The sequence below is a fragment of the Arachis hypogaea genome, chromosome 3 (genome assembly GCF_003086295.3).
Source record: "Arachis hypogaea cultivar Tifrunner chromosome 3, arahy.Tifrunner.gnm2.J5K5, whole genome shotgun sequence".
NCBI lineage: Eukaryota > Viridiplantae > Streptophyta > Magnoliopsida > Fabales > Fabaceae > Arachis > Arachis hypogaea.
Genome location: NC_092038.1, coordinates 133,682,700 through 133,695,531, shown reverse-complemented (window position 1 = coordinate 133,695,531; position 12,832 = coordinate 133,682,700). Strand labels below are relative to the sequence as shown.

The 12,832-nt window shown below is 34.4% G+C and overlaps 1 protein-coding gene across 1 annotated transcript; it reads right to left on the bottom strand.

The window, feature by feature from the left end:
• Window positions 1–1,558: 1,558 nt before the first annotated feature.
• On the bottom strand, window positions 1,559–7,421 carry LOC140183627 (uncharacterized). Its single transcript, XM_072232091.1, has 5 exons — window positions 7,100–7,421; window positions 6,964–7,045; window positions 5,689–6,675; window positions 3,754–5,618; window positions 1,559–3,579 (listed from the first exon to the last, which is right to left on the bottom strand). The coding sequence occupies exons 1-5, from the start codon at window positions 7,419–7,421 to the stop codon at window positions 1,559–1,561; spliced, it is 5,277 nt and encodes a 1,758-aa protein (XP_072088192.1).
• Between the last annotated feature and the right edge of the window lie 5,411 nt (window positions 7,422–12,832).

Genomic DNA, 12,832 nt, shown 5'->3' with positions numbered 1-12,832 from the left:
TCATTTAATGTGTCTTTTAGCGGAAAAAAAGATATAACCATCTATTTCAATTATATAATAATAATAGTAATAATAATACTAATAATATACAAATTAAATATAAAATTATTAATTGGTTAAAAATATTTTTAAGTATTAAAAAAAGCTATAATAACGTGCAAAGATTCTCCCTAAAGAAAAACCACGCCCTGATGGAAAATTATTTGGTCTTTTGGTTGTAAAATTTAAGCATATACTTGGTGGGTATGGGTGTCTGAAAAAATAAAGTTCCATTTATGTCCCTTGAGGGTTTAAAAATAAAGCGAGAATGATAGTGAGTTCTCATGAGATATATGGTTATTTTGCTGAGGATTCTGATGCTGAATACAAGACACAGCACTACTACTCTAAAGTCATGCAGACACTCATGTCCCATTCAATTGGATTTTTATTTTTTAGAAAGAATAAAAGACAGATAATAAAAATAAAAAGGTACGTTAGGGAAAAGCAACAAATGAAAAAAGTGAACGCTGGTTATTATTATTAGACAATATAAATTAGGGAGCCACTTAGACGCAGACTCCTAAAATGTCTTTTCTTAAAGATATTTTGCAGTAATTAAAATTTAACATATATAATTGATTGAATTATGTTATTTTTGTCAAAATTAGGTTAGACAAGTTGATTTAATAAAAAAAATGGTGAATCAAATTTTAAATTGGCCTGGTCTAAATTAATATTATTTTTTTATAAAAAAAATAAGTACAATATCTTTATTATAGAAAATGATTAAAATACTCTTATTATTATTATTATTATTATTATTATTATTATTATTATTATTAATTTTAAAAATTCTAAATTCTAACTCTACGATAGAAAAATAAATGACTAAAATTTAGGATTCTCAAAATTAATATATATAATAGAAGTATTTTAGTCATTTTCTATAAAAAATAATATTAATTTAGACCAGCTCAAGATTTAATTTACTATTTTTTGGTCAGATTAATTTATCTAGTCTAATTTTAACAAAAATAACACAATTTAATCAATTATATATGTTAAATTTTAATTATTAAAAAACATCTTTATAAAAAAGCGTTTTTAGTGTCTTTATCTGAATCACTCCCTATAAATTATGGTAACCGAACCTTCGTATCATATCATATTTACACGTAAAACTCTCTTTGTATATATATTGTATGTTATCATTGATTCTTGCTAGTTAATTTGATTCATAGCACTTGTAATTAACTATAGGCTTACATGCAACATACAATTATACTCTTCTCTGTTCCCTTTTATTGTCGCTTTGAAAAATTCCGATAAAGCATAATAGAATTAATATGCTCTCTAATTTGTTATATATGGGTTTTTTTTTTTTTTTTTGTGAAATTAAAAGTATTGGATCTTTTTAGAGTTTTATCATAATGAGAACCACTCAGATAAAGACATGCAAAACGTTTTTTTTTTTAAATATTTTTTAATAATTAAAATTTAACATATTTTTTTGATGGTATGGGGGGATTAAACCCCAGCAAAGGAAAGAAAACAAACAGAAACAAAAAGAAAGGACTTAAGATCCCCTAAGCCTAACGGTTCCTATGCAGTCGCATAGCAAAGCATAATTGATATCCGGAGGGGAGCTGTCAAAGATGTGCAGACCAAGGGGGAGATCATGCCCCTTCTTAGCTAATTGATCAGCCACCGTGTTTGCTTCACGAAAGACATGTATCCAAGAGACTTTTTTAAGGCGTTCAGTTAGAACTCGGACGTCCTGGATCAGAGGAGCACAATGGTGGCCCGGGGAGCTTCCGTTCTTGATGAAATTGATAGCAGCAACTGAGTCGGATTCAACCATCAGGTTTTGGTATCCATGAGTGATGGCAATGGTCAGCCCATGAACAATCGCCCATAGCTCCGCGTGCATAATCGAGCAATTACCTAGATTTCCTGCGAAGCCTTTTAGAAATCTTCCAGCAGAATCTCTGAAAACTCCTCCACAAGCAGCATTACTTCTATGAGCAAACCAGGACCCGTCCACATTTAATTTGATATACTCTCCATTCGGTCTCACCCATCTAACAATACTCCCGCTGGTATCTTGATTATTTTTTGGTTTCAGGTTGCTAGTCGCCACCTTCAAGAATTCTTTGGTTCGCGCTTGGATTTGGTAGCTACCACTAGCAGCATCGACAATCTCTCCATTGAAGACTAGTTTGTTCCTGAAAAACCATAAAGATGAGATTGCAACTCCAAAGAGGCAAGACCAATAGCTATTCGCAGTCAGGTTCAGAATAAGCCAATCATGGAGGCTGGTGTTGAAGAAGGAGTTGATGCCATTCGTCGGTATAAGTCGTTGCCACACTCTTCTAGCATAGGAGCAGTCCCTAAGGAGATGGAGAATTGATTCTTCATGCTGTCTGCATCTGGGGCAAGCATTGTCCATGGTTAAATGCCTGCGGCTTCTTTCTACATTGGTGAGGATTGCATTGTGTATTACAAGCCAGAGAAAAGTTCTCACACGCTCAGGGCCCTTCCACGTCCAAACTAACCGAAATATCTTGTTGGGAGTAGCTTGAGTGTCCCTAAGATTCTGATAAGCTATTTTGATGCTGAATTGACCATCTGAGGATAGCCCCCACACTATGTGATAAGCTTCCTTCCAAGGGGATGGTGGGGAGATGGTTGCGATCCTTTTGACAATGTCCTCCGGTAAAACTTCTTGGAGCTTTCTGATATCCCACTGCCCTGAAACATCAAGGAAATCTGTTAGCATATCGGAAGAGTTAGTAATGTTACTAACCTGGTTTATAGTCGCACTTAGGCTTCCTACATCCGGGATCCAGTAGTGATCCCAGAAGCGAATAAGGGAACCATCTCCCACTCTCCAAATGCAATTTGCTTGAACATTTTCCCAGGAGGAGCATATGCCCTTCCAAAGGTTGGAACTGTTTCGCCTCCTTTCCACTTTTGGTATGATATCCGAACCACTTCCATACTTTGATCTTAGAACTCTAGCCCAAAGAGCCTCCTTTTGTGCAATCAGACCCCATCCGGCCTTCATCATGAAAGCTTGATTCACTTGGCTTGCATGTCTAATACCCAGTCCCCCACCACTTTTTGGTTCACAAACATTCTTCCAACTAATGAGATGGATTTTCTTTGTTTGCTCTGTATTCCCCCAGAGGAAGTTTCTGCAAATACGGTCAATCATATTACAAGTAGAGGAAGGTAAAACAGCAGATTGCATATTATATAAAGGCATAGAGGAGAGGACAGATTTCACCAGGGTTACTCTTCCCGCAAGGGAGAGGGAGGAAGCTTTCCAAGCATTGAGCCTTGCTTGAAGCTTGTTGATGATGCCTTCAAAGGTGTGTTTGGAGACTTTTGAATGCAGGATAGGAACGCCTAGGTATTTGCCCAAGTCATCCGTTCTGGCAAATTGCAAAACATTACTCAGTTCTGCTCGCACTGTATGTCCCACATTTTTGGAGAAGAAGACCCTAGTTCTCTCTCTACTAATGCTTTGACCCGAGCTACCACAGAAAGCCTTAAGACACTTATTGATGACATTTGCTTGATCAATATTAGCTTCTGCAAACAGAATAATATCGTCTGCAAAGCATAGGTGTGAAATTGGGGGACCGTTCTTCTTGAGTCGAATTGGTTTTCAAAAATCATGATCCACTGCAGCGCTAATGAGTTGGGATAGCCTCTCAATGCACAACACAAAAATGTAAGGGGAGATGGGGTTCCCCTGTCTAATACCTCTGGAAGGTGTGAATTCTTCCAATTCTTCCCCATTCCACAGGACCCTCATCTTGGGAGTTGAGATACAGGAGAGAATAAGGTTCACAAGATTCTGGGGAAGCCCAATATCTGCCAGGGTCTCCTCAACAAAGCACCACTTTAGTCTGTCATACACCTTCTCCAAGTCAATCTTGATAGCCATCCATCCTTTTTTCCCCTTCTTTTGCCTCATAGAATGGATGACCTCTTGGGTAATGATGATGTTGTCAGAGCTTTGTCTACCGGGGACAAAGCTGCACTGGTTAGGCATCACTAACTTGTCCATCACTTTCCTTAATCTGTTTGCGAGAATTTTAGTAATCACCTTGTAGGAAACATTGCAGAGGCTTATGGGCCTCAGTTGTTTTAAATTTGATACAGGTTCCACTTTCGGGATCAGAGTGATTAAAGTCTCATTTATCTCTTTGATCTTACTCGGGTCTTCGAAAAAGCTCTTGGTCAAATCACACACATCATTGCCGACTTTGTTCCACTGACTTTGATAAAAGATAGCTTGAAGCCCGTCTCTGCCAGGAGCCTTCCAACTTCCCATACCAAAAACAGCATATCTTACTTCCTCGTTGGTCACATTTTGGGCCAGAAGGTTATAGTCAGAGCGATTTAGAGCAGGAAAGTTATTCTTCAGGATGAAAGGAGTGTAGGTAGAATCGTCGGAGTAAAGATTGCAGAAGAAGGTGGTTGCCATATCCTCCAGAGCAGTCCTATCTGTTATCCAGTCCCCGTTGTTATTTTGCAATGAGGTAATCTTGTTTTTTCGTCTTCTAATCATTGTGGAGCCATGGAAGAATTTGGTATTCCGATCCCCAAACTCGATCCATTTGGTTCTAGCTTTTTGGAACCATAAGATTTCCTCCTGGATGAGAATGTTTTCGTATTCCAACCACAACTCTTTTTGCAGTTTCTCTAAGTAGTAGTTTTGAGAATATCCTAACCTATTGGCAATACCTTGGAGCCTGCGGAGGATTCTGTTTTTCCGTTTGAAGATATCACCAAAGACTGAGCTATTCCACTCCTTGATTTGGTTCTTGAACTCAGCGATTCCCTGGCCCCAAGAATTCTTGACATTCCAATTGGCTTCAACAAAGTTTCCAAAGTCTGGATGAGTAATCCAGGCAGCAAGAAATCGAAAAGGCCTTCTCCCTTTATTCTGTGTAGCAGCATTGGAAAGTTGTAAACAAATAGGTGAATGATCTGATTTGAGCATAGGAAGGTGTTTAACATACGCCTCAGGGAAGGCAAGTTGCCACTCCAGGTTACTCAACCCCCTGTCCAATCTCTCCGCAAGGTTACCTCTCTTCCAAGTGAAAGGCCAACCTGAGTAGCCCAAATCGACTAGGCCACAATTTGAAACACATTCTTGAAACTCCCTACAAGCACTTTGATTATTGTTGGTCGCCCCACCACGTTTTTCATAGTTATGTAACATAGCATTAAAATCCCCCAATAGGCACCAAGGTAGATTCACATTCCTGGCATATGTTTCAATAGAATTCCACAGGGCTTTTCTGGTCACCCTTTGGGGGCTACCATAAACAGCAGTGAGGAGCCAGGGGTTTGAGTTCTTACCAGAGACTTTAAGGTGGATGTATTGCCTGTCCTGATCCACCACATCAACGTTCCAAACAGCAGAATCCCAAAGACACCATATACCTCCAGAGTGACCCATAGCATCCACAACAAAGGATTTGTCAAACCCCATCTTATCTCGAATTTGTTTACCTCGTGGTCCACTAACATGTGTTTCCAACAAAATGAAGAAATTTGCATCATATTCCTGCCGCAGGTCCCGAATGATTGACGGGAAGGCTTTACTACCAGCACCCCTACAATTTCAGCTGATGATATTCATAATCAGAGATGTAAAGGGGAAGGGGCCATCAAACCCAGACTTACTTACGGGCAGACGCCCTTGGTTCCGGACCACTACGGCCCTTGGAGGACGATTCCTCCTTACTTGCTCTGCTACCCGCTTCTATCATCAACACATCTGGTTGCTTCACATGATTCCTTCTGGGCTCACCACTCTCAGAGCGATCACCGGCTAAGTAGTGGTTAGTCTCAGAGTTGTACAGCACATTTTCTCGGACGACGTGATGGTCCAGACTCATACAGGCACTCTTTGAGAAATTGAAGGCTTCCCATTTCTCTTGCTCCATCTTCTTCATATAATCTCTAACCACCAGCTCCATGCTTTCGAGGTCAGGGTCAGATTCTTTCCCTTTGGTAGCTTTTGGTTGTGGTTCCAGCCCTTTAGGGTCGGGAGAGTCAGTTACCGGGTTACTTTCCTTTTTCCTTGCGTGGTTCAATTTTCCACCCGAATCGGATAGACCTTTGGAGAGGGGTGTGGCTTTCTTGTGGCTTTGTGGGTTTTTCCCAGCCCCATTTCTCAGCACTCTTTTTTGGACCGGTGTTTTGGCCACATCAGTTTGGGCTTGGGAGTGTTGCAGCCCATCAACTTCTAATTCCTTTAGTCCATTTTCGCCATGATCTACGCTTCTCTGGGCTTCCTCCGAAGTTTTCTCATGCAATACCATGAAGCGAGATCCATCAGGATCTTTCCTTCTTGGAGACTTGTCTCTCTCCTCATTATTTTTGGTAATCTGCCTTTGATTACCTTGAGATTCTTTCGTTCCTATTTGATTTCTCTTTTTATTAGAGTATCTTTTCACCATCATCCAAGGCTCAAAGTCAGGGATATTTTGGCCGTTGCCATGGGGAACATTAATGTGCTGATTCTGTGGAGCCGCAAACTTTCTATTTTGGTCATCACCATGCTCAACCGTACTATCCACCGGTGGATTGCTTCCGGCGACGGCGCCATCCATAGGATTTCCATTGGTTGAGAGGTTCTCCGAGCACTGCTCTGATCTATGCCCATACCTGCCACATGAGAAACAAATTTGATATAGACCTTCATATTCCAGATGTAATTCACATCCAAGCACCGAGATACGTGGGACAAGTTGTTTTGCCAAGTCGATCTCCACACAGATACGGGCAAATTTTCCCCTCGAGTGGATAGACGTGGTTCGATCGATTTTGAGCATATGCCCAATGGCCGAGCCTACCCTCCAAAGGAACCGGTGGTTGTAGAGTTCGATAGGGAGATTCGGGATACGAATCTAGGCAGCGATTTTCCTAGCTTCTGTATGTCCTGATAAAAAGAACGGTCTCCATCTCTGAACAATCAGATAATGCCCAGCCACCATCCAAGGCCCTTCCATAAGTGCATGAGTGTAGTCCTCCTCATCTGAAAAGTGAACCAAAAAATAGTCACGATTCATATCAATGACATGAATCTTACCTTTACCTTCCCAGTCTCTCCGTAGGCGTTGCTCCATAAAGGCGAAAGTCACACGCTTCCCCAATACTTTGACCATAAGAGCATTCTTCCATGGTTTGCACCACTCCTCAAATTCTTCTTTTGACACTGGAATCTCAGGACATGGATTGAAAGGTGTTTCACCATTTACCCCGTCTTCGTCATCTTTGTACCACTTGTCCTCCGGGTTGGGTTCATCGTCCTCCATAAGGGATTCGGGTTCATGATCATTCCCTAAACCAGGGCCGGTCAGAAGAGAATCCTTATAAGAACATTTTTGGATTGGTGTGCTCCTCTCCTCCATTGGTATAACTTCCATGCAATCAGGAGGGTGATTAAGATTCACCTCTCCTCGTGTTTTGACTTTCTTAGTACTTCTCTGTACTAGATCGTCTTTCTGAGTAGAAACCCTAGCAGAGTGTTGTTTAGATATCTTTTTTAATTAAAATTTAACATATATAATCGATTAAATTGTATTATTTTTGTCTAAATTAAACCAGACAAATTAATTTAATCAAAAAAATAATAAATCAAATCTTGAACCGGTCTAGACTAATATTATTTTTATAAAAAATAACTATAATACTTTTATTATAGAAAATGACTAAAATACTCATATATATATTAATTTTGAAAACTCTAAATCCTAACCTTATGGCGGCAGAGAAGTAAATGGATATAATTTAGGATGTTCAAAATTAATATATATAATAGGAGTATTTTAATTATTTTCTATAATAGAGATATTGTGGTCATTTTTTATAAAAATAATATTAATTTAGATCAGTTCAAGATTTGATTCATTATTTTCTTAGTCAAATTAATTTATCTGGCATAATTTTGACAAAAATAACATAATTTAATTAATTATATGAGTTAAATTTTTATTACTAAAAAATATCTTTTAAAAAAGACATTTTAGACGTCTTTATCTGAGTGGTTATTATCACAATATGAAAGTAAATTATAAAATAAAAAATTACCGAGTGAAATTTTTATTTTTAAATTAAAATTAATAGTTTCAATTTATATAAAATTAGTGTAAAAAACGAATATGCATGCATGCAAGTTTTTTCGGTTTTTAAGATATTGGTGTAATATTATTCTCTATTTATATATATTGTTGTGTTTTTATCTAATAAACAACTTAAATTTTTAAAATACATAATTTTATGTTAACCGTTTTAAAAATATATTTTTAGCTTAAGACAACTAGATCTATGTGTAAATGTAATTTATGCTTTATGTTTAAGAGAGATTACTGTGTGAGAGAAAAAGATATATATTAAATATATAATTAGTGTTTGAATTCGCAAATTAAAAAATATTGTAAAAAAAATAATTATTTTGTACTTTTATTTAATAGTTTATGATCTTGCTGAGATTGGCCGGTGTATAACTCGACCGCCGGTAAATACTTGTAAGCTCTCCGTTAATATGAGGTATACGTCGGCAATGAGAGAATAAGGGGGTGGGTACCTGCAAAAGACACTCCGACGCTCAAGTCAGTAAGTGTTTAAGAGGTATAAGAATAATTCTATGAATATAGAATGTAAGACATGAAATAGAAGTTATTATGTGTTGTGTGTAATAATTCTATGAATATAGAATATATCTAGAATGTCTCTAGAATGTATAGTGTATATAGAGATTGGTGCCTTTTATAGGCATAAAGTTGATGAATAGAATTGATGGTATAACCATTGATCATTAAGTCAGAATAATTGTCATTAAGTCGGTAATGAAGGTGTTAGCTACAGAATGAATGATAATTAAGGCCGAGTTATAACTCATAATGCACAATAAAGACCGAGTTATAACTCATAATGCACAATAAAGACCGAGTTATAAGGTGACGGATCATAGCCCCCAAGCTTTGTCTGCCGATCATATGATCCGGCTAAACTTAGAAAATAAAATGATTTATAACTCGGTTAAAAGATAAGTGAATAATGATATGGTGAGCCCCCAAGCTTAGTCGGGTTATTATGTCGGCGCTTATTCAAAAAATAATTGAATGATAAGAGTCATTCAATCAAGATAGTTGTGTGGGGGATACTTTTCCGCTTAAGAACAATTTTAGCATTTGATTGTATGTGAACTGAAAAGTTCAAAAATAGATATCCATTGACGGAATCGATTGTATGATCCGAGGATATAATAATGGTTAATTGTCTTGGAAATTTTTTCGACCCACAACAACTTATTGATAAATTTCTCTCTCAAAGCAATTAGTTATTGAATATTTACAATTTACAATGAAGATGTAACATGAATAAGATAAATTGAGAAAATGAATAGGTATAAAGTCGCAACATATATTGTAAAAGTAAAATAGTTCAAAGTAAAAAAAATATACCTTGAAGTTGAAATTGTAGAGAAGAAGACGACATATATGAATGTCATACATGCCAAATGTAAATATCTGAATTTTGTTTTGTAGGACATGCTTTAATTTGATAATAAAAAAATAAAATAATTAGTCATTTAATGATATAATAAATTTTGTTTAGTTATGAGGTATATTTTTTGTGCAAAAATAATAAATTTGCATATTTGTAATTATTTTTTGCTTAACTTTTTGCACTAATCATATAGCTAGTAACATAAAATTTAATAGCATAAAGTGAATAGTATGACAGTTATATACAATTGATATACAATTAATTTTGGATGGAATCCAATTTTAAAATTTGAACTCATCATTACTATTATTTAATTGTATAAATGAAATCACTAAGCAATAATGAAATAAAAACGTAATTGACATGGTTGTTATATGTCATTATTGTATAGGACATATATTGAGGTTTGAATATAACTAATAAATCAATAAATATTAGTTATACAAAATATAAATGCAAATGTATGTTGAATAAAATATATAATTTTACTTGTGTAAATAGAGAACTTTGAAAAAGAAAGCAAAATTGAAAACTGAGTTTGTTCTCGGATTGATTGAAAGCTAAGTTTATTCTCGGATTGGTTAATTGATCGATTATAAGATGTGAAATATTATGATACGTAAAAGTGAAGCAATTTAAAGGTATAAAATATAAACCTTATAAAAAGTTACGATAGATTAAAATTTGATAAGAGGTATTAAATAAAATCTTAAACAAGATTGTTGAGATTGGTTCAAAAATTTGAATGTAAATCAAGTTTTATGAACCTAAGGGGAGCGGGAATTATTTTACTCGTCTCCACAGACGGCGCCAATTGTTCTTGTTGAGATTGGCCGGTGTATAACTCGTCCGCTGGTAAATACTTGTAAGCTCTCCGTCAATATGAGGTATACGTCGGCAATGAGAGAACAAGGGGGTGGGTACCTGCAAAAGACACTCTGACGCTCAAGTCAGTAAGTGTTTAAGAGGTATAAGAATAATTCTATGAATATAGAATGTAAAACATGAAATAGAAGTTATTATGTGTTGTGTGTAATAATTTTATGAATATAGAATATATCTAGAATGTCTCTAGAATGTATAGTATATATAGAGATTGGTGCCTTTTATAGGCATAAAGTTGATGAATAGAATTGATAGTATGACCATTGATCATTAAGTTAGAATAATTGTCATTAAGTCGGTAATGAAGGTGTCAGCTACAGAATGAATGATAATTAAGGCCGAGTTATAACTCATAATGCACAATAAAAACCGAGTTATAAGGCGACGGATCAGTTTAAAATTTTTGAAGAGTCATACGTAGTTATGAAAAGACATGATGGTTTGGTAAAAGGGGGCCACTCTGATAAAGTTGTCAATTTCAACTTTTTCTAAAGATTTTTTTCATTTTGTGGTTGTTATTGATTTAAAAGCGTGTCACTAAAAGTGTTGCTTAAAGAGAAAGTATTACCCTTAATCGTTAACTTGACTCTGATACCAATTTTTTTAGAGTCGATTTTTCTTTTAATTTCTTTTTCGAAATTTCTATTAACTCTTCATATTTTACTTCGAATAAATTTATAATTTGTATGGATTCAATTGGTGGTGCTTTATTTAAAGGATTTTGATAATAATTTGCAAATTCATAATCTAAAGTATTGACCATTTCTATTATTTCTCTTGTATTTGTTATATGATCATTTATTACTAGTCTTTGATGTATATTTATAATTCTGATTTCATTTTTATAATTTTTTCAATCTTGTTTTAGTTTATAATATTCTTTTTTGCATGGATTATGGTATATAAAATCTTTTATCTGTTTGTCTTTTTCTTTAATATAATTTCTCAAATCCTCAAAAACTTCTTTTATTTCTACACTTTCTGTTGTTTCTAAATATCTTTTTAATTTTTCGACTTCATTCTCCATTTTTTCTTTCAACAGCTTTAATTCTTTTAAGTCATAATATGGTTTTCCAGGCATTTATAAATTTTTTAAGTTCAATTCTAACTTATTTATATTTATTCTTATTTCTATCCTTTTTATTAAAAGGTCATCAATTTCGATCTGAACATTATTTAATTCCCTTTTATACTCCTTTATTTTACTTTTTAATTTTTCCGCCCTTTTTCTTTTTATTTTATTTTCTGGTTTTTCAATCTTTTTATGCTTCATTATTTATTTTAGAATTTCCGCGAACTCTATCATCGATTCATCACTATTTTCTAGAGATTCTATTAATTTTTCTAACTCTTCAACTTCTCTTTTCAACTTGTCATAGATTATCTTTAGAGCTTCAAATGCTCTTTGATTTATTTCAGAGAACTGTAAATAATTCAAACGATTTTCTCTTTCAAAGAGCTCTTGTTTCTTGTCTTGATAAGTTACATATATTTCTTCTTTATTTATTGTCATAATTTAGTGTTTAGGATTTCATTTAATTTTTCGACATTTTTTGTTAATTCTTTTATTTCAGAATTTTCTTCTTTAATCTTTAACTTAGATAAACTCAAAGGGTTATTAATTTTAGATTCTCTTATTTGAAAATTTGATGAAACTAATTTTCCTGATGGTTCTTTTAATAATAGAACCGAGTTTTCAATAGCTTTATATTTTGGTATTTCTGTTTTTACAATTTTCTGAAATAATTCATCGACATAAATTCTTTCTCTGTTTTTAAATATTATACTATAATGGCTATTTGTTAAAGCATAATTTATTGCATATGTAATTGAAAATGGTTCATCATCTTGTTCCATTAGATTCTTTCTGTGAAATTTATAAGCCAAACTTATAGATCTTTCAAGATTTTTAGTTGATAAAGGTATAGCATATCCAAGATGGGCATTGAATTTGACATTTACGTTTGTCAAGTTTCCATGAACAATTCCGATTATTTGATCTATTGGGTCATCAGTAATTCTTTTGTCACAGATTGCTAAGCTTATTGGTGAATTAATTCCTTTCATATATGTAGATTTGATTAAGACTTGTATAGTACTAATATGAATCCATACAATTTTAGATCTTTTTTGTTGATCCTTAATTTTCTCAATCTGTTTACTCAATTCTTCATCATTTATCAAAGCTATTTCAAGTTCTCCATTGGCGGATTTTATCTTTATAGGGACTTCAAGTTGAATTTTTCCATAGTATATTATATTTTTTCTATTAAAAACTTCTTTTAAAAGATTTTGTTTATTAAAGTTTTCATTTGATTTGAGATTTAATTCTGTTTTTAGCACAGCCTGTTTTTCATTATCTAATAAAGCAGTTAATCTAAAATAATCAGATTCTTCTGTTAATTCTAAACTTTCTAAATAATTC